This window comes from Taudactylus pleione, unplaced genomic scaffold, assembly GCF_031769625.1.
Source record: "Taudactylus pleione unplaced genomic scaffold, aTauple2 ptg001661l, whole genome shotgun sequence".
NCBI lineage: Eukaryota > Metazoa > Chordata > Amphibia > Anura > Myobatrachidae > Taudactylus > Taudactylus pleione.
The window spans coordinates 2,032,351-2,053,016 of record NW_028286058.1 but is presented as its reverse complement, the minus strand read 5'-3'; the positions used below and the strand labels follow the sequence as shown (position 1 = coordinate 2,053,016).

At 45.6% G+C, this 20,666-nt stretch overlaps 1 protein-coding gene across 5 annotated transcripts in view; it reads left to right on the top strand.

Annotated features, from left to right (window-relative positions):
* Positions 1-20,666, top strand: part of SYNE3 (spectrin repeat containing nuclear envelope family member 3) — a 150,911-nt gene that overhangs the window by 105,586 nt on the left and 24,659 nt on the right. For 3 of the 5 annotated variants that reach the window (XM_088464370.1, XM_088464371.1, XM_088464372.1), the window contains exons 11-22: positions 619-753; positions 5,141-5,290; positions 5,755-5,927; positions 6,783-6,866; positions 10,264-10,332; positions 11,430-12,446; positions 12,823-12,906; positions 13,791-13,880; positions 15,437-15,511; positions 15,966-16,043; positions 19,845-19,928; positions 20,369-20,467. In XM_088464370.1, coding sequence (XP_088320496.1) covers positions 619-753; positions 5,141-5,290; positions 5,755-5,927; positions 6,783-6,866; positions 10,264-10,332; positions 11,430-12,446; positions 12,823-12,906; positions 13,791-13,880; positions 15,437-15,511; positions 15,966-16,043; positions 19,845-19,928; positions 20,369-20,467 — 2,138 coding nt within the window. The remainder of the gene's footprint in view (positions 1-618; positions 754-5,140; positions 5,291-5,754; positions 5,928-6,782; positions 6,867-10,263; positions 10,333-11,429; positions 12,447-12,822; positions 12,907-13,790; positions 13,881-15,436; positions 15,512-15,965; positions 16,044-19,844; positions 19,929-20,368; positions 20,468-20,666) is intronic. The other 2 variants (XM_088464373.1, XM_088464375.1) reach the window with 2 other exon arrangements.

Below are 20,666 nucleotides of genomic sequence, written 5' to 3'. Positions count from 1 at the left end.
CCTCTTGGAGTGATATCTGTGATGGACAAGCCTCATGCAGTAGTATCTATCGGTAGATGCTCCCAGACCTTACACAGAGTACAAGTATGTGACAGCTGTGTCCACATTGATGCATTTGCATATTTCTGTGTGACGTTAGGTGAGTACCTGTATGAGGCAGAGGCTGAGGGACTGCTGGGCTTATTCCATAAATATACTAATACAGCATCTGTCACTGGCAGTTATTCAGCATAACATACCTTCCCAGGCATAGGGGTATACTGAGTACTGCAGCAGTCACTGGGAACTCTGGCTGATAGACAGAAGTATATGTGTATATATATATATATATATATATATATATATATATACATGAATTTAATTTTTTTATTGATTGCTTGGAGTGGGGTTGCCGGCACGGGACTGGGCATACTGTGCGTGGAGGAGGAGCTACACTGGTGATATGAGAGCCAGGAATGAGCGAGGGCTCTTCGTTCACCCTAGTGATCAGTGATTGCTATCTCACTCACGTGAGCATATCTCAGACACACACACACCTGAGTGCGAGAGCCCGTGTGCTGATGATCCTGTGATTTATGACACTGTCAGGGCTGGTTCTTAACCATGATTGTTTTCCAGATGCTGCTGGAGGACTTAACGAAACTCACTTCACCTATCAAGGCGTTGAGTTCTATGGTCGAATCAAACTCCACCCAGGCTCACAGGGCCAATCAGCTGTCGTCAGACTTACTTATGCTACAGAGGTCTCTGGAGGTAACATTCCCATCCACCTGCTTACCTGAATGATGAACTCCATAACTATGTGACTACTGGTGAATTTCATGTATAACCCTATTATTACTCAGACCCAACAATATGACTTCTTATAACGCCCTCAAGGCTATGACAAAGACTTATGTCTGGGAGCTATTTACAGCTTGAGTCTCCCATATCCAAAATGCTGGAGACCAGGGGTATTTAGGATATTGGAATATTTGCATACCATATTGAAATGTCTTAGGAATAGGGTCCAAATCTAAACCCAGAATGCATTTATGTGTTATATACACCTTATACACACAGAATGCATTTATGTGTTATATACACCTTATACACAGCCTGAAGGTTATTTTATACAATATTTTCAATAATTTTGTGGCTCAAACTAAGTTTGTGTACATGCATGAAATGTATTTATGTTTCAGATACACCTTATACACAGCCTATAGGTCATTTTATACTTTATATTTAATAATTTTGTGCCTTAAACAAAGTTTGTGTACATTGAACCATCAAAAATCAAAGGTTTCGCTATCTCAGTCATGCTAAAAATATTCCGTATTTTAGAATATTTGGATATAGGAAACTCAACCTGTACCAGCAAACGGGAAATGTGTCGTAACCAACAGTGGCATAAATTCATCCCAGGCGCCCGTGGGCAAGTTATAATTTGGTGCCTCCCCCCCTACCCAAAAAAAGATGGAAAATAAATATGGAAGAGGCGCCATGTATTGGGCGGCAGTGACGGTACACTCTGGGTACAAAACCTCCATTGTCTCCCATAGTTCTGCCCCTGGTAACCAATCAGCATTTAGCTTTGATTTGTAATTATCCTCATCTCTTATTATGCGGAAAGATTGTTTATTATGTGTCTGAATCAGCCTGTGACCAAGGGGTTTAGGAGCTCATTCAGACCCGCTCGCTAGATACGTTCGCTCGCTTGATGCGTATGTAAATTAGGGAAGGCTGGCGATCGCATGGCAAGGCATTAGCACGCCCACTATGTCTTGGCGTGCGATCGCTTTGTGTATGCAGAGTGATGCCCACCAGCCTGTCTTAAGACGCCCACTTGCGCACGTCATCTCCATGAAGTGTATGCAACCATCGGGTACCATTGGAAGCGAACGCAGCGCTTCAGGTTGACCATACCCCACCGCAAGCACTGCGAGCACTTCAGTGTGAAATACAACCAGGTGACGTGTACTATGACGCTGCCTGTTAATTATGCACGCCTCTGAAAAGGCGTTAAGACACTCAGGCACGCCTGCGTTCACATTCCCCCCTTTCTATTGGCCAGCCCCTGTCACCACCCACAAACAGCCTCTCCTGTCACTCATTTTACAGGGCCAGTCTATGCGCGGTGAGTGTACGCTTCCCAATCGCTCGCACTGGTTCGCACACACGCACTGCGATGTGTACGCATGCGCAGAATGCCAAAATGCGTCTGGCTGCGTGCGAACGCTTCCTAGCGAGCGGGTCTGAATCGGGCCCTTAGGCCTTTGCAGGTGCTCTATCATACTGTGAGTCACACACTTGTAATGAGGACAGATTGGTGAGGGCGAGTTGAGGGCGTGTAGAAGCCGTGGCGGGCTGTGCTGAGATGTGCGCACGCAGAGATCAGTGTGAATTCAGACACATCTCTTGCGCCTAGTACAGGCCTGGCGCAATGGCGCGCCGATAATGATGGCAGCTAAGCAATCAGGCATACACATAGGGGTGAGAGGTCGCATAGATGCGCAGAACTCGTCACGTGTGAAAATCGCTGCATTTAGTTCCGTGTACGCAGTGGGATGCAGCTGCGGGCGACTTACTGGCAAATCTGAATCGGCCCCAATGTGTATATTTCCTATATTAATAAATAATATTCCTATCAGTAATGAGCCATAAAGGGGTCATTTATCCTGGTTAGCAGACGATTGTGGGACATTACTGCCCATTACTACATTATTTTAATTTCATTGAAGAAACACTGTGTATATAGTTGTTACACTTGAACTTTTAAATGTATTAATGGAGGGGAATATCCGTTACACAGTATGACTTGTTTTGCTGGGATATGCCGCCTCTGCGATGGGTACGGGATGACAGCAATCAGGATCGCGGCAGTCAAATCCCGACAGGGTTAGGATACAGACACTTGTCGATCAGTATCCTAAATCCAAACCCTCCCCCTTCTCCCTAATCCTAATCCTCCCTCCCCCTAAACCTAACCCTCTCCCTTTAGTGCCTAACCCTAACCCTCCCACTAGTGCCTAAATCTAACCCTCCCCCTTCTCCCTAATCCTAATCCTCCCTCCCCCTAAACCTAACATACCCCTCCCCGCACCCTAAACCTAACCCTCTCCCTTTAGTGCCTAACCCTCCCACTAGTGCCTAAATCTAACCCTCCCCCTTCTCCCTAATCCTCCCTCCCCCTAAACCTAACCTCCCCCTCCCCGCACCCTAAACCTAACCCTCTCCCTTTAGTGCCTAACCCTAACCCTCCCACTAGTGCCTAAATCTAACCCTCCCCCTGACCCCGTTACTTACCTGCAGGATGCCGGCGCCGGGATTATGACAGGTGTGGGGATTCCAGCGCCGGAATTCTACTCCCCGGCATCCAGACAGTCATGATACTGAACGTATCCCCCTCCTCTTACTGTAGTCTGTTTCTATAAACTGCTAGTGTGACTGATGTTATTGCTGTCTGTGGACATTTTTAGTTTGATTCTAGAATCCTGCATCTTTCACATGTATTGTTCCAACAATAGACCATATACTAAAAGCAGTTTTTCCAATAAGTTACATTTCATAGTGTATAGCATTTCAATATTTTCCCCTCTAAGCAGATTGCTGTAGGAGTGTTGTCTCTTACAGCACTTTACAATGTAACACAATAGACTTTGCATATTTTTTTATTGCTCAAAATGGCAAATAAGGTTCGATACATTTAACACCACAATCTCCCTGGATCAGTGAGACAGACTGCGAGCAGTAAGGTCTGCAGACAATCAAATGCATCTTAAAAAGTATAAAGTGAAAGCGTTATATTAGATCATGTTTCTCATGTGTTGTGCAGGTAACAGCACCATCTTGTGGTGAAACAGATGAATCGAATGTTTACATTATACACAGCTAAAAAAAAAAAGAAAACTACTAAATAGGTTTATATTTAGCAAAGTGAAAACAATGGTACTCAGTGTTACAACAACCACTACTCATGCCTGTTGCCCTCCAATGTGGTGTTCACAAAACTCATAGGTTTGGCAGCGGCACTCAGTACACTTTACATATTCATTCAACACTCTCCCACGAACCCCGATGAAAGTGTCACACATTAGAGGAAACTGAAATGTTGGAAATCAATGAAGAGTATTGAATACATTTGTAAAGTGTACAGAGTGCCGCTGCCATGCCTATATATGTGTGTGTGTGTGTGTGTGTGTATATATATATATATATATATATATATATATTTATATAGTGTGATTCAGCTGATCAAACCCTTCTTATTCACTAAAATAACATGACATCTTTTGTGTATATTCAAATAATTCACTTGCATATCAGTTTTTTTTTGTTTTGTTTTTTAAAGTCCAAAGTTATTAGCACTTTCCCATAATATCAAAAGGCAGCTGTCAGTCTCCTTTAGAAATCTGATTGTATTCCAGGTCAAGAGAAGTATAGCAATTGTAGTAAAGAGGCGGCACCCTCCAGTGCAAGAGTGGTGAAGATTAGTTTACAATTTCAAAGAAATAATAGTAGTAATTCAAGTATCCTGGTACCTAATAATAAATACATTCTTATTTACTTGTCTTTTGGCCCCTATTTGATCCTCCTCTGTGGACAGACCAATATGCCCCAATGGTAGAATAGACCTCATCAGTGGTAATTGTGATTCACTTTTCTTTAATTGGACGTGGATTAAAAATATTTTTTACATATATTACAATATTACATATTGTAATACAGTTTTCTTTAAACATAGTTTTTATTAATCAACATAAAATGTGTACAATAAAAACAAAACGTAATTACCTTATCTCCTTTTGATACTCGAAAGTCTCTCAAACCTATGTCCAGGAAAGGATTGAGAAAACTTTACCCCTGATGAAGTCCACAAAGGATGAACCGCATTGGGTCATGTAGCTGGGACTTTTTAGACACTTGCCTTATCTTGGGCTCATTCCTTTCCTCAATGTAGGTTTGAGAGACTTTAGAGCATCAAAGGTGCTACAAGGTAAATAGGATTCCCTTAACAAAGGCCATCAGTGCTGTCGTCACCGTTGGTAACCTATTCCTGTATAGGGTGGAGTGTTGAAGTGAAAAACAGCAGAAAATACTTCATTTTTAGGAAAAAACGTATGGATTGAATCTGTTTTTTTCTTTGTATTTCTTACAGAATAACATGAGGAAAAGTAAAGAGAATATTAATAACCACTGGTTATTCAACAATACACTGCAAGATCTCCAGCACTGGATCATGGTAACCCGAGGGAGGCTGGAGGCATCCCAGGATGGCAGCAGGCAATGTGGGGAGAGGGATATTGAGGTACAGATTATGTGAATCTTCTGTGGGGTGGATTCCAGGCAATAGAGTGCTGGCATTGGGGGGGGACAGCCTCAATAGTCATAGCCAGGACCATAACGAGAGCAGAGGTTCCCAAACGAGGTACTCAAGACTCCCCAACAGTTCAGGTTTTAGAGATATCCATGGTTGAGCACAGGTGGTTAAATCAAATTGGCTGAGGTACTAATTAAGTCACCTGTGCTCAAACATGGATATCTTTAAAACCAGAACTGTTTGGGAACCTTGAGGACCACGTTTGGGAACCTCTGAACTAGAGGATCCTATAGAATTTTGAATGGCAAGATCATCTATCCAATTCTCTACCAGGTTCTGCTAACCCATATCCACCACAAGCCACACTCGTTACACCCCTGTTCGTGAGGTAAAACATCCAAAATGACAGCCCTCACTTGAGGCTCCTCCTCTGTTCTCTGGTCTGTTTTCAGGTACTGCTGGCTGAGAGCTCAGAAAAGGATCTCCAGCTCCACCAGGTGGAGGCTCAGGGTCAGCAGGTGATTGAAACCTCTTCCCCAGAGGGAGCAGCCATCATCCACACTCAGATACAGCAGCTCATAGAGTCCTGGGACTCTTTACAGCAGCTGTTTCAGCAGTTGTCCAGGTGAGACGGCGTCCGACTGTGGCAAAACAGACTATATCTAATACTGTAAACATATAAATGGGACATATGGGCCCTTTACAGAAAACATGTACGTATGACGGCATTAGAGTGACTGCTGAGTTTTTCTTGGCACGGTACAGTTCAATAAAAAAATAAAAAATAATAAGTGTATGCTCCGTTCGGCCCCCGCTGGCTGTACAGATCCTACAGCCAGCGGACTCGGCAATCTGCTCTTACTACCCGGCCTGCTGAACGGTCGGTGATTCGTCTCCTGTGATTACCTCAGGTGTAGGGGACATAGATATTGGCTTGGCCTGTTACACATTGAGCAGTAAGAGTAAGAAGAACAGGGCGGGAATGTACCAGGTAAACCAGCACGGCCGTCATTCTTTGCATATAAAGGTAAAAAAATATATATATATATAATCATAAAAGCATGCAGCACTAATCTAGAGGAAGTACGAATGCAGTTGTGGTGCACATGTCCATAAATAATTATCAGTAACACCCCCCCCCCCCCACATGGACATAAATGACACACACTTCAAAGTATAGCCGGTGAAATGTATTCGATATTCACAGTTCTGTGTTGAGTATCTGTATATTTATTTTTTTCTCAAAACTCCATGAACTTACTTTTCGGGGGGAGTGGCGTTAGGCTCGTGGCTATGTGATTATGTCACATTTGGAGGAGTAGTCTTGCCCACTCTTTGAATATAATATACTATGTACTATTCAGCTCGGACATAGAGAATGACTGCCCCTATTTCTCCTGAGCTACAGAGGACAGATTTGCCGTCATTGTTTTGTCTGTGGGCTGTACCTGCGTCACCATATACTGTATACATTTCACAGGACCCTCAAAGAGAGAGAGCAACAGAGAAGAAGTCCCAAACCGGGGAAAAGGCAGACGGCTGTCACCGTAACTCAGACATCGGGGTGGGTTTTTGTTTACAAGATTAAAGTTTTTTTTTAAATCAGACATTTGGGACGGTAACCTTGGGCCACATTCAGAGGTGGGCGCTAATGTAAAAAAGGTGATGATTTTTGTCTGCTGCAAATTTATGCTGATGCCGCGGCTGTCTACGGAGTGGCCCACCGACTGCAGCTCAAATCCGCTGCGGTGCGTAAATAGTCGCACCATCGAGTGGACATCGGCATCACCATCGGACATCAGAGCAATTCTGTGGTTGTTCAGAATGTCCGATGGTCACCGGTGCCGGTGGAACTGCGTCTTCTGATGCTGTCCCTGACACCAGCACGCTCCCTTACACGCCCGCTGACGAAAGCCACCTCCTACTCACCGCCCAGGACGCTTATTGGAAATGCAAGGATCTTTATGCAATTCCAATCTGTGCCCCGCGGCGGTACCCATGGGGGTGCGTGCGCAGTGCGTCTCGGACATGTACGCTGTTTTTAAAATATCCACCTCTGCAACAGGGACCATTGTTGTTATCCCATTCTTTATTTTTCTACCCTTTGGTGTTTGTCTATTGTGAATATTCAGGCACAAATGTGTAACATTTCCTTATTATAGGACTACCTCCTTTCTTTGATAATGATGATAAATCTTCTTCTAGAGTTCACCAATCTGTACAGTTTCCATTGTTGCAATTCTCTTCCCCATAATCTTTTTATCTCTACCAAGAGCTCTCTTGTCAGTCTTATTAAGGTCATTAGGGAATGTGTGACATATTTGCTCAGGTGATTGTGGGCATCACGCTATTCAAAAAGGAGCAAAAATATAATAGAGAGATTGCAGGTTCACATGAGTGTGCCCATAGCCTGCACATAAAGCTATATCTAGCTGGTAGGAACATCATAGCTTGGAATGTTCTCAAGATCACAGTCCCTTTAAGCACCGCTTTAATAATCAGCCAAATACTTCCACCAGAAGTCTTCTCTTCCCCCTCCTTGTGATGTTATTCACCTGGTGCTGATGCCACCACCATGGCCTAGGATTAATGCCGCCAATATAACCTAGTGCTGATGCCACCACCATGGCCTAGCGTTAATGCCTCCAATATAACCTAATGCTGATGCCACCACCATGATCTAGTATTGATGTCATCACTATGACCTAGTTCTGATGCCTCCACCATGACCTAGTTCTGATGCCTCCACCATGACCTAGTTCTGATGCCTCCACCATGACCTAGTTCTGATTCCTCCGCCATGACCTAGTGCTGATTCCACCACCATGAAATAGTGCTGATTCCACCACCATGACCTAGTGCTGATTCCACCACCATGACCTAGTGCTGATGCCACCACCATGATCTAGTGCTGATGGCACCATCATGACCTATTGTTGATGCCAACATCATAGTTTAGTGCTGATGCCACTACCATGACCTAGTGCTGATGCCGCCACAATAACTTAATGATACCACTATCATAACCTAGTGCTAAAGTTTCCATCATAACCTAGTGTTGAAGCTGTCATCATGGTCTAGTGTTGAGTTGATGTCACCACTATAACGTAATGCTTAAGCTTCCATCATAACCTCATGCTGATGCCAACATCTGGTGGAAGTATCGATGCTGCCACTTTAACAAAGTGCTGATGCCACAACATGACCTAGTGTTGGTGCCACCACCAGAGACTGGGCACAAGCATGTCACATAAGAGGGAGAGTGGCCAGGATCATGCAGAGCCTTCAGTCTAGATGGACATATTACTAGGTATCAAAGTCTCGCAAGCTTAGTTATATACAGTATATGCAGAGCCGGCCCTAGGCATAGGCATTATAAGCAAATGCCTAGGGGCGACTGGAAGGCCTAGGGGGCATTCCAGGGCTCTGCCGCTGTACCCTCCGCTGCCGCGATCGGAGCTCAGCTCCGATCGTGCAGCGAGCCTGGTCAGAATGAGCTTCTGCACAGAAGCTCATTCTGGCTACGCTACAGGAGAAAACAAGATGGCCGTGGGAGGGCACGTTGCGCATGCCCAGCCAATGCCACTCCTCCCATGGGCCTTTGCGGAGCAGAGCCACAAGTGACAACTCATGACTCTGCTCCGCCTCCAATAGCTGCCCAGCGCGCCGCACAGCTATCGGACCAAGTGGCATCTTCGGAAGCAGCTTTAGCTGCAACAAGAAAGAAAGAGTCCCTGCGCAGAAGGAGGTATTTGGTATTATCTGGAAGGGGGAGGTGTTGTGGGCACTGACTGGGGGCAGAGAGAGGGTGCTGGTCTGTGCTATGGCTGACTGAGAGGGACTTGGACATGTGCATACATGTGTGTATATATATATATTATGTGTGTGTGTGTGTATATATATAATTAATGTGTGTGTGTGTGTGTGTGTGTGTGTATATGTGTATATATATATATATATATATATAATTAATGTGTGTGTGTATAGACAGGGCCTGATTCAGAGGCGGACACTCTGAATCAGGGCATTTTTTTTTTTTTGAGCGGTCTCCTGGCTGCTCGCATAGCTGTGAGTTACCACCCACAGCTATAGCGAGTGGCCAGGTTGATGGTCGCGATGGTCAAGACCATCGTGACCATCGGGTCTTGCGATGAGACCCTTGTGGTAGGGTCTCATGGCTGCAAGCCCCAGAGAGCTTCTGGCTCTAATCACTGGTGATGTCAGTGGGGCCGCCCACAAACGGCAGGCGTTCGCTTGGGAGCGCCTCTGTTTGTGAAGCCACCCCCGGCCACGCCTACCAAACGGGGCGAGCTGTCAATCACCATCGACAGCCGCCCCCTTTGGTGCGAGACCCGGAGCGACGGATCACTTTAGCATATATTTCTTTGAGAATAAAAAATAAGTTATGAACAAATGTGGTATTTTGGGCATCAGCGTATAAACACTAATGCTGGGTGCACACTAAACTATATGTCATTCGATCCGGTGCTTCAGGGTGACATGTTGGGCACATTGTCTAGTGTGTACCCACAATGTCGCTGACAATGTGTGCTCTCGCGCACCGTCAGCTTTATCATGAAGGGCCAACGGGGGATATCGTTAGAGAGGGTCATGCTGACAAATGCAGCATGGCCCCCGCCATCACTCTGTTGCTGCCTGCATCTGCAAGTGTTTATTGCATTTGCCGATGTCGGCTCCCCCACCGGGTCTAGTCGCTGATGATGTCGGGCACTGTAGGCATCGTCTGGTGTGTACCTGCCTTAAGATTGGTGGTGGGATTATCTGTTAGAGGGCATCAGTCACTAGGGCACCAAATTGGCTAGGGCCGGCTCTGAGTATATGCAATTATATATGAAATGTCCAGATGTGTTTTTATTCAAAAGTCATCCCTGAACCTTTGAGGGAGCGGTGTGACCAGGGTCTTCTGCTTTGTATGATTCAGTATCGCTTTGTTCTATCAGTCTCTTTCCAGATACGGATCCGCACACCACCTCACACCATGGCGCAACCTCCAACAAGATGGACTCCGGGTACGTATATCTTATGGCACAGTCTAAATCCGGATCCATAGGGGTAAATTTACTAAAGTGAGAGTTTTTAGAAGTGAGTTTTAGAAGAGATGTTGCCCATAGCAACCAACCAGATTCTGCTTAACATTTAACCAGCACCTTCTAGAAGATAATAGCTGGAATCTGATTGGTTGCTATGGGCAACATCTCTTCTAAAACTCACTTCTGAAAATTCTCACTTTAGTAAATTTACCCCTTATAGTCCTTTACAAATTCACTTTCTTTGTTAATCTGCCACCGAGTTTGGTAAAACATAAAGGGCCTCATTCAGAATCGGACGCAGACAGCCAGGTCTTGCCGCAGTCGCGCCTACGTCTTTATGCAAATGCCGCTACAAAACTTCCCTGGTGTACATCCACGCGCCTGAATGTGCAAAGGGTGAGATGTCCACAGTCAGCGTCTATATTCACTGCATTACCGTCCAGTGCGTCTTTAGACCATTGCAATGTGCGCTAGCCCTATGGTAGTTGCCATTTCTCCCTCTGAGTATGGACGAGTATGTGAGCGGTTCTGCATCTTTGTACGCAGAGGCTTTCAGCAACTCGTGCAACATTCCCATAAGACACAGCGTCACCGTGCGACTTTTTAGCCACCCCCTGTTACCTCCCAGTCACCGCCGCAGAACTCCCCTCTCATTTCTGATACCGTGTATCCAGATTTGTACTGTAACTCTGTACAATCGTGACGCATGCGCGGTGCCGCTCAGACGCATGCACAGGAGAAACATTGGCCATTTGCGTGATCTCCATCATAGCGTGTGACCCTTAATACGTCCGAGTATTTCCTCTCTAGATTACAAACACAAGCCCACAGCTTGCACGTAATGAGGCTTCAGAAAAAGCTCAATGTTACCCCCGGGAACTTCCAGTAATAGTTCTGCTCATGTTAACTCATTTGCACAGAGCATTCCCGCTACCTAGGAGACTGCAAGCCAATCCCCTCATATCTAAAGTATGAATCATTAGGTTTATACATGAGCTCAATAATCCTGATTACACACATTGACACTTATAACTATCCAATTATTTGTTTTACTTGCTGTCAATCTCTGTGTTAAGCAGTGTCAGCTATGATGGGCATGTAACTAGAATTGGCATACAAGATGAGAGCGGTCATATGGGTGTGCCAGGAAACCAAGAACTTGTACAAGGTGTAAGCGGTCATATGGGTGTGCCAGGAAGCCAAGGACCTATACAAGGTGCCAGTGGTCATAATGGAATGCCAGGAAACCAAGGGCTTATACAAGGTGCCAGTGGTCAGAACATTGTGCCAGGAATCCAAGGATTTATACGAGGTGCCAGCGGCCAGAATGGTATGCCAGGAAGCCAAGGACATATACAAGGTACCAGCGGTCATATAGGTGTGCCAGGAAACCAAGGACTTATAGAAGGTGCCAGCGGCCATATAGGTGTCAAAGGAAACCAAGGACATATACAAGGTGCCAGCGGTCATATAGGTGTCCCAGGAAACCCAGGACTTATACAAGGTGCCAGCGGTCATATAGGTGTTCCGGGAAACCAAGGACATATACAAGGTGCCAGCGGTCATATAGGTGTCCCAGGAAACCAAGGACTTATAGAAGGTGCCAGCGGTCATATAGGTGTCCCAGGAAACCCAGGACTTATACAAGGTGCCAGCGGTCATATAGGTGTTCCGGGAAACCCAGGACTTATACAAGGTGCCAGCGGTCATATAGGTGTTCCGGGAAACCAAGGACTTATAGAAGGTGCCAGCGGTCATATGGGTGTCCCAGGAAACCAAGGACTTATACAAGGTGCCAGCGGTCATATAGATGTCCCAGGAAACCAAGGACATATACAAGGTGCCAGCGGTCATACGGGTGTGCCAGGAAACCAAGGACTTATACAAGGTGTCAGCGGTCATATTGGTGTGACAGGAAACCAAGGACTTGTACAAGGTGCCAGCAGTCATATAGATGTCCCAGGAAACCAAGGACATATACAAGGTGCCAGCGGTCATACGGGTGTGCCAGGAAACCAAGGACTTATACAAGGTGCCAGCGGTCATATGGGTGTGCCAGGAAACCAAGGATTACAAAGTAAAGACTTGTCCAGGTAAAGAGTAGACTGTAATGATGAGAGAGGATGAATGATATAAAACGTACTGTATAGATCTAGGATATAGGACCTGGCATAGACATAGAGGTGCAGGAGCTGGGATAAATAATTATCATACTATATGTATTTCTCTGAGCTAGAATAATGTTTATACGCTTATTGTGACAACTACTGTACTGCTTGGGTTTGGCTGAGTTGTCAGAGTAAAAATGAGATAGAGAAACAGGACGGTGAGCACGGGCCAGATGCCTGCAGCTGCGATGTACAGTAAGAGGCTGACTGTACGTTTTCCTCTATGATAAAAACATCCTGTTTATCTCTCGCACCCCGGGTACAATGTCCCCAGTCACCCGCTGCTGACATCTCTTTATAGAACCGGACAGAACGCAGTTACAGATACGCCCGGCAACAGCCCTGGTTATAGAAGACAGGCTGAAGGATTTGCAAACTCAGACAGGTAATAAAATGAAACAAATGGAGTAGTACACAAATAGTAAGTAGCCCGCCGTTTAGTAGATTTACCCCTTGTGGTAATGTTGTCCTGACAGTGCTGTGGTAACACTGGGCCTCATTCAGAGGTGGACACTAATGCAGGTGCGACTGCAATTTATTATCATATTCGCAGCTGTGATATGCATGTGCTAGGTTCAGCCTTCCCCTTGTGTATTTACGAGCGACGGACAAACGGCAAGCGCTGTGACGCGAACATTCACTGTCCATAGATGGGGCAAATCCGCCATCAGACTCAAACACTCCACCATCGGCGCTATCGCGATCGCCATCGACACTTATGGCTGGCGCTGCGTCTCCTTCTAAACTTTCTCTAAACATGGCCTCTGTGGCTGCAGCTTTGCGTTTGAGAACGCCTGCGCGCTTGCTGGCACGCCCATAACATGCCCATAAGACGGCCTGTTTTTCTGATCACTTCAAGCCGCCTCCCAGGAACACCCATGGCTTTCCGCCACCAGCTGAAATGGGAGCGATCGCATACGTAACAGAGATCCCTGCGTACACTCAGTGGTACGCATGCGCCATTGGGGTTTCCGGGACTTTTCGCATGCGCAGTAGCAAATAATCGCTCAACTCCGCAAACATCGATACTGCGTCTACCTGTGAATCATTCCTGTGTGATAACAGCAAAGCTGTCTCTATGACAACAGAAGAATCTGCTTTGATGTGATATAAAGATTCCTACGCTTATGTTGCTGGACGGTGTATTGTCACTTAAGTTATTCAATGTACTTGAGATCTCTGTCATCGCAGCCCCATGAATATAATTATACCTTACGTTTATAATCTCAGTGCTGTATTCCATGTGTACTGTGTGCTTATACCTCACAGCACGGACCATGAACCCAGAAGACACAGTGACACAGGAAAACCTGCCTCCAGCACACGCCCGGCATTCCAGCAGTCAGGGAGCGCCGTCAGGTAATTCATACTTAATACTGTATATGAAAACGGACTATCACCGTGGTTTCCAAACTCAGGGCCTGATTCAGACCCGCTCGCGAGGGTATTGTGTTTGGCCCCTACGCATCACCGCCTCCGGCGTACGTATGCGCGAGCGACAGCAGCTCCGTTGCTCCGGGGCTCACTACAAGACGGGGCGGCTGTCGATGCTGATTGACAGCTCGCCCCGTTTGTAGGCAGGGAGCGGGGGTGGCTGCACAAACGCAGGTGTTCCCTTAGGAACACTCGTGATGTCATTAGTGGACTTCCTGCTCTATTAGAGCAGGAAGTCCACTCGGGCTTGCGGGAGCCGAGACCCTCCCGCAGGGTCTTGCCGCAAGCCCGATGGTCGCGATAATCGCGACCATCGCCAGGCCACTTGCAGAAACTGTGGTTGGTCAGTACAGTACGGCCTTCCCTGGAGGCCAGGAAAAAAAAGGTACGCCCTGATTCAGCGCGAGCACACGCAAATAGCGTGCGCCTCTAAATCAGGCTCTCAGTCTTCAAGGCAGCCTAACGGTCCAGGTGTTAAGGATATCTATGCTTAAGCACAGGTGATTTAATTAGTTCCTCAGTCAGTGTAATTATACCATCTGTGCACAAGCACGGATATCCTTAAAACCTGGCCTGTTAGGGTGCCTTGAGCAAACATCATCTTCACATCCATATTATTGCATAACTCTAGAACATATAACGTAAGGATGCATAGTATTCCATTATGTATTATGGGCCTGATCCAGAGCTGAACGCTCTGACCAGAGCGCTCGCTCTGAATCAGGGCCGTCCCAGCTAAATTTGGAGCGGCCTCCTGGTAGGGTCTCACTACCGCAAGCCCAGGAGTGATTTTGGCTCTGTCCGGACTCAGACGGTAGGTGTTCCCATGGGAACGCCTCCGTCTGGCAGTCACGCCCCCGGCACGCCCACCAAAGGGGGCGTGCTGTCAATCAACATCGACAGCACGCCCCCTTTGGTGTGAGACCCGGAGCGACGGAGAGCCCGTCGATATCCGGGTCTCGCGCATGCGCACGACGGAGCTCTCTCCGTCGTGCGCATGCGCAGTGGGGCAACATCGACCCGTTTGCGAGCGTCCTTTGCTCGCGAACGGGTCTGAATGACCCCCAATGTACAGCTGCAGTTTATTGCAGTATGTTATTATTGCTAAGAATGTGATATTCGTTCAGAATGTAACGGCGAGAACTTGGGGTGCCAGGCAAAGTACAGCAGTTGTAGGAACCTGTTCTGCCTGCTGTACATTTGGAAGGGAATATTGTATGGGAATAATAGAGATTAGAGGAAAAATCAACATGTGCGTTATACATTTCGCCAGAAGAAAAAAGGGGACGGTTCTTGTTCTAATCTGTCTACCACGTACGTGACCAAATTGCCTACGAATTGGGTGATTCACTTATCAGATGAAACAAACCAGGCACCGTATTTCTCAGTGTACGGCTAGCGTTACTGCTCTGTCTCCTAGCCACTATCACCTGATAAAGGCAGGGTACAGTATAACAGACTCTCTTTCCTGTGTTTATCAGAATTATGAGCTCTGGCCAATCAGAGAAGTCTAAACACCAAAGTCCAGCATCGGAGAGGACAGATGTGACCTCCAGGTCAGTAATATAAATTCATACTCATCAAATAATATCTAGGGAAGACAGAGAACGCAAATGTGTCAGTGACCCGTCTTATCAGTAATCACATCAATCCCCGCAAGCATTTTACTGTTAATTATAAGCTAATGCTTTGCTAAGGGATATAGAACTGATTATATCATATAGCGTAAAACTAACATATGTGATGACTTCTTGGGGGATAGATTTACAGCAAACAAGCAAAAATGATCAGTTTCTTCTGTGCAAACTCCTTATACAGTATGGTGTCAGTATCAGGGTACAATACTGCATTTGTTAACAGCTACCGTAACCCATAGTAACCAGTCATACAAATAGGGTTGATCAGTAGTTTAATATAAACAAATCAACAGTTTCTGTACTGTACTCATTTGTAGAAAATAACCCGTGTGTTTAATTGCATTGATATCATCAGTGGTAACTATCATTTCAGAGTAACGGGGACGTCTGATACAGTCTTTATCACTGCAAGTGGAGACTTTGAGTTTGGAAAATCTAGAATTATTGGCAGGTAATGCACAACAGGTATTCAGACCGTATTCAATTAGAAGCGGAAAGCCGAGACCCTTGAAAAAGTATCGCCGATTGCGACTTTTCGCCAGTCGGAAACTTGTCTCCGCATTCAGTTACAAATGCTTTTCACGTACGCGGACAGTCGATGCAATGTAATAGGCGAAAAAGATTCGCCTCTGAATAGCAGGAGGAAAGAAGAGCATTTTTTTTATTTTGGGGCGCAAAGGTGGAGAAACCACTCAGAACCCTTGGGACAGCCCCCCCAAAGGATAACTGTGTCAAAAAATCCCGAAAAAAAAAGTGAGGAACACCCCAAAAAAGTACTTTCATTTTGGGGGCGAAAACGTACAAAGTGGGGGTACAAGCATAAAAAGTAGCGAAATAGACTTCCTGGGGGTCTGCAAGGATGGGTGAGGTGTTTTTGGGATTGCAGGTGTTTGCAGCAGGTGGTTTTTCACGTTTTTTAAAAGTTCACATTAGCGACTTTAAAACATGCTAGCACCCATTTCCAGGTACCCCAAATTTGACTGCACTACTTAATTTCTCCAAAAAATCCTGCTTTATCCCATTCTACACCACTTGTGCAAAGACGCTAATTAGAGACTATTGTACTAACTTAAGTACCCCAGTTTTATTAGGACTAATCAGGCACTACTACAGTGTTCCCCAATGTTTCGGCATCTTTTTGGGGGGGTTCAGGCTGATTTACCCAATTCTGACACCACTTTCCGCCTGTTCTGACTTCGCATGTCGCCATTTTCGCGTCTTTTGGAATTGAATATGGGGAATAGCAGAGACCCGCACAATCAGTTTCCGCGGCCAAAAGACGCGATGTAGGTGAAAAGTCCGGCAGGCGGAACTTTATTGCGGGTGCGACGCTAATTGAATACTGCCCTAAACAGCAATGCTGGCTTCATGTGTAACTGTAGATAGGGGGGCATTTATAATGGGTGCAGGGTGTGCGGTGCACGCGGACCCCTGGGTCCAGGGGGGCCCACACGGAACAACCTGCACCCATATAGTGCTATACTTACCTGTCCATAGTCTCCGGATCGGCGCTGCAGAGCAGCAAAAATCACAGGGAAAATGCGCAGAAAAGATGTCTGCGGGAATATGGAGCTGGTGCCATTTTTCCGGAGATCCGCGCATTGCTCAATAGATTCTGCCATTAAAAGCCAGAATCTACTGCTCTGCCGCAGAGGAGGTGGCACAAACGGAGGCTGCGCATGGGGCCCCATCCTCTCTCAGAACGACAGTAGAGTAATGCTGTTGGAAATAAAAATGTCTAAGGAACATTGCCTTTCATATACAGTATATTAACAATAGATATGTCAATCCACTAAATGTATACTCTATGGGGGGTAGTCAGTTAGTCCAGGGTTTATGGGCTACATGCAGAAGCAGCCAGTATTTACCCCACATGTAAAAAACAATGTATGTATTTGCACCCCTTTCATTGCAACATGGTTTGTCCAGGTACACAGTTACTTGCTGTATCTTACTCTATTCCCAAATCGGAATTAGGCCCCTATATTTAATGTATTAAAAGTCCATTGATATATGTATATCTAACAGCAGACCTTAAGACTGGTACACACATGGGCAATATATCCTCCAACCCAGGAATCTGCAGATTGAGCGGCAGATTGGTAAACCAATACAAAGTTACCAATCTGCCGCTTTTATGTGTCTGCGCGGACATCACAACAGGGCGGGCAAATTGAGAAGTCAGTCACGGGCGGGTCCCTGGAACAAGTGTAGGGGGGCGGTCGGCAGGTCGCCTGAACACACAGCCAGACGTGACAGTATATCTTATAATTAGAAGAGAAAAAAGGCGTTGTTGGTAATGGGCGCACAGATAAAGTAATTAACAAAGTAAAATTTTACTTTTATTGGTTACTACCTAAAATGAGTATCCCCAATTAGGGGGAAATATACAGTGAAATATAAGTTTTAAAAGATTGATATCAAACAAACCATAAATAAATATTAAAATGGCAAATTCACTAATGTGTTGCTGTGTAGAATCTACTTATATCTAGATGTCTATCTTGATAGGAATATCAATGATATTAATTAACTCCTACCCATTCTGGATGCTATGATGACTGTGCGGCCAGACACCCTCTTTTAATTGGTGGAGTGTCAAATTCAGATTGACATATTTTTAATTTAATATTTCACAAATGGTTTTCCTATTAGTACTGTGTTGATAAATTGTAGCTTTAATGATGTTGGTCCTACCCAAAAGATAAGTATTTCAAATTAATTATTTGTAATACTGCTAACACATCACGACTGGAAAATCAAGATGTCAATATACAATTGATATGTTATCAAAAGGAGAAATTCATATCCAAAAATCTCCTCCTAATTATATATGATGAGAATAACAGCTCAGTATAATATTGGCTTATTAATTCATACACCTAGTTATAAATGTATCATTTGCATTGAGCTATTATCAAATGAGTAATGATAATCTCATTAGTAGAGAATTAATCACATCCACGGTTACACAAGTAGTTATATCTCACATAAATAGGGTATCTTTATTAGATTAATATAGTATCATTTAGTCAAGATAATAACTTTAATTGTTATATAAGGCTGGTTATTGCCCATCCGCGGTGTTGTTAGTAATTCGCTGCTGCTGATTGTACTAAGGCCCTGATTCAGAGCCGGACGCTCTGACCAGAGCGCTCGCTCTGAATCAGGGCCCACCTCCATAAATATGGAGCGTCCTCCTGGACGCTCGTATAGCTGTGGGTCACCACCCACAGCCTATACGAGTGTGCAGGATGATGGTCGCGATGGTCTTGACCATTGCGACCATCGCCAGTGCGACCAGAAGCCTGCGGTTGAGTTTCTCAACCGCAAGGCCAGCAGTGATTTTGGCTCTATCAGAGCCAAAATCACTCCCACTGACATCACTAGTGATGTCAGTGGGGCCGGCTTCTGACGGTAGGCATTCCCTTGGCCCCCGGCATGCCCACCAAAGGGGGCGTGCTGTCAATCAACATCGACAGCACGCGCCCTTTGATCAGACACAACGAGCGAAGGAAAGTCCTTCGCTCGTCGCGTCTCGCGCATGCGCACGACGGAGCTCCCTCCATCGTGCGCATGCGCAGTGCACACCATCAACCCACTTGCGAGCGGATAGCCGCTCGCGAGTGGGTCTGAATGAGGCCCTATATGCATATGGAAAGCACTAACAGCGCTATGTATCATACATTCACTTAATATAATTTCCAGTACAGCAGTATCAATTTACAAGCTCTCATAAATAGAGAGAGGGTAATAAGCTATCTTGCAACATTCTAACTTATTCATCATATATCAGCTTGTTAGAATGTAACACAGTTCTTACTGCACGTGTCATTGATATTATACTCGATGTGTCTGCGCTAACATCACAACAGGGCGGGCGTTTACATTTGCCTGCCCAGTTGAGAAGTGAGTCACCGGCGGGTCCCTGGAGCAAGTGTACGGGGGCGGTCGGCAGGTCGTCTGTACACACAGCCAGACGTGACAGTATATCTGCAAGAATATCATCGTAATGACCCTGGTGGCCAATTATCCCGTCCTAGTGGTAGCTGCTCCTCCGGTATCATCTTCCGGGTCCCATGTGACCATCACTTCCGGCGGAGATGTCTGACTGAGCAGAACTGAATTAGTTTGGGATGTATTCTATCCGGTAAACGTGCCATATTCTCATATTAGTGGAAACGGTGATTGGCGGACTGGTAGGGCGATGAACTTTTGTTATTACATATTCTTTACCATCTTTATTTGCCAGCACTGACGTTGGCACCAATTCACCCACTGACAGAGGACAACCCGACAATAGAGAAATCAGCACTGACAGAGGGAAACTGAGCAGGTAAATAGCAAAGACTGTTTAATAATGCACATTTATAGCAGGGGCGAGTATAAAGTATTAACCTTCCAGACAAGTGGTGCGTTTTAAGAGGTGGAACATTGTCATTGGTTATATAGAGTAGGACAAAGGACTTGGAGATTGATGCAAAAAGGCCCAAATAGGAGATGGGAGATGCAGGAACCGATGATGTAGTAACAGTGGTCTAGTAACTTTCATTTGTGATATCAGATGCTTAATTCACATACACCGGTCTGATAAAATATAGAACAATAATATTCCAAGTAAACAGCAGTGACACATTTTAATGTCAATATTTATTGTAATCCCCTACGGTGACCTACGTATTGGTAATAGATGTGACTGCACAGCTCAGCGTCAGATAGCTGCTATAAAGCTCATATACGTTCCATGCGCTAATGCTCATTGGTCTGTATTTACAGTACTGACCGTGATACCTACAGACTTACCGATATAGAACAATCTGAAGCTGGCTCCAGCAATACAGACTCGGGATATGTACAGTCTGGTGGCTTTATCAGGTCAGTTATGTGACCACCCACAGCTTTAGCAGGCAGCCTGGCGATGGTCGCGATTATCACGACCATCGGGCTTGCAACGAGACCTTGTGGTAGGGTCACGACCTCTGCAAGCTCCAGGTGACTGGTGATGTCAGTAGGGCCGCCCACAAACGGCAGGCGTTCCTTCTGGAACACCTCCGTTTGTCCAGCCACCCCCACT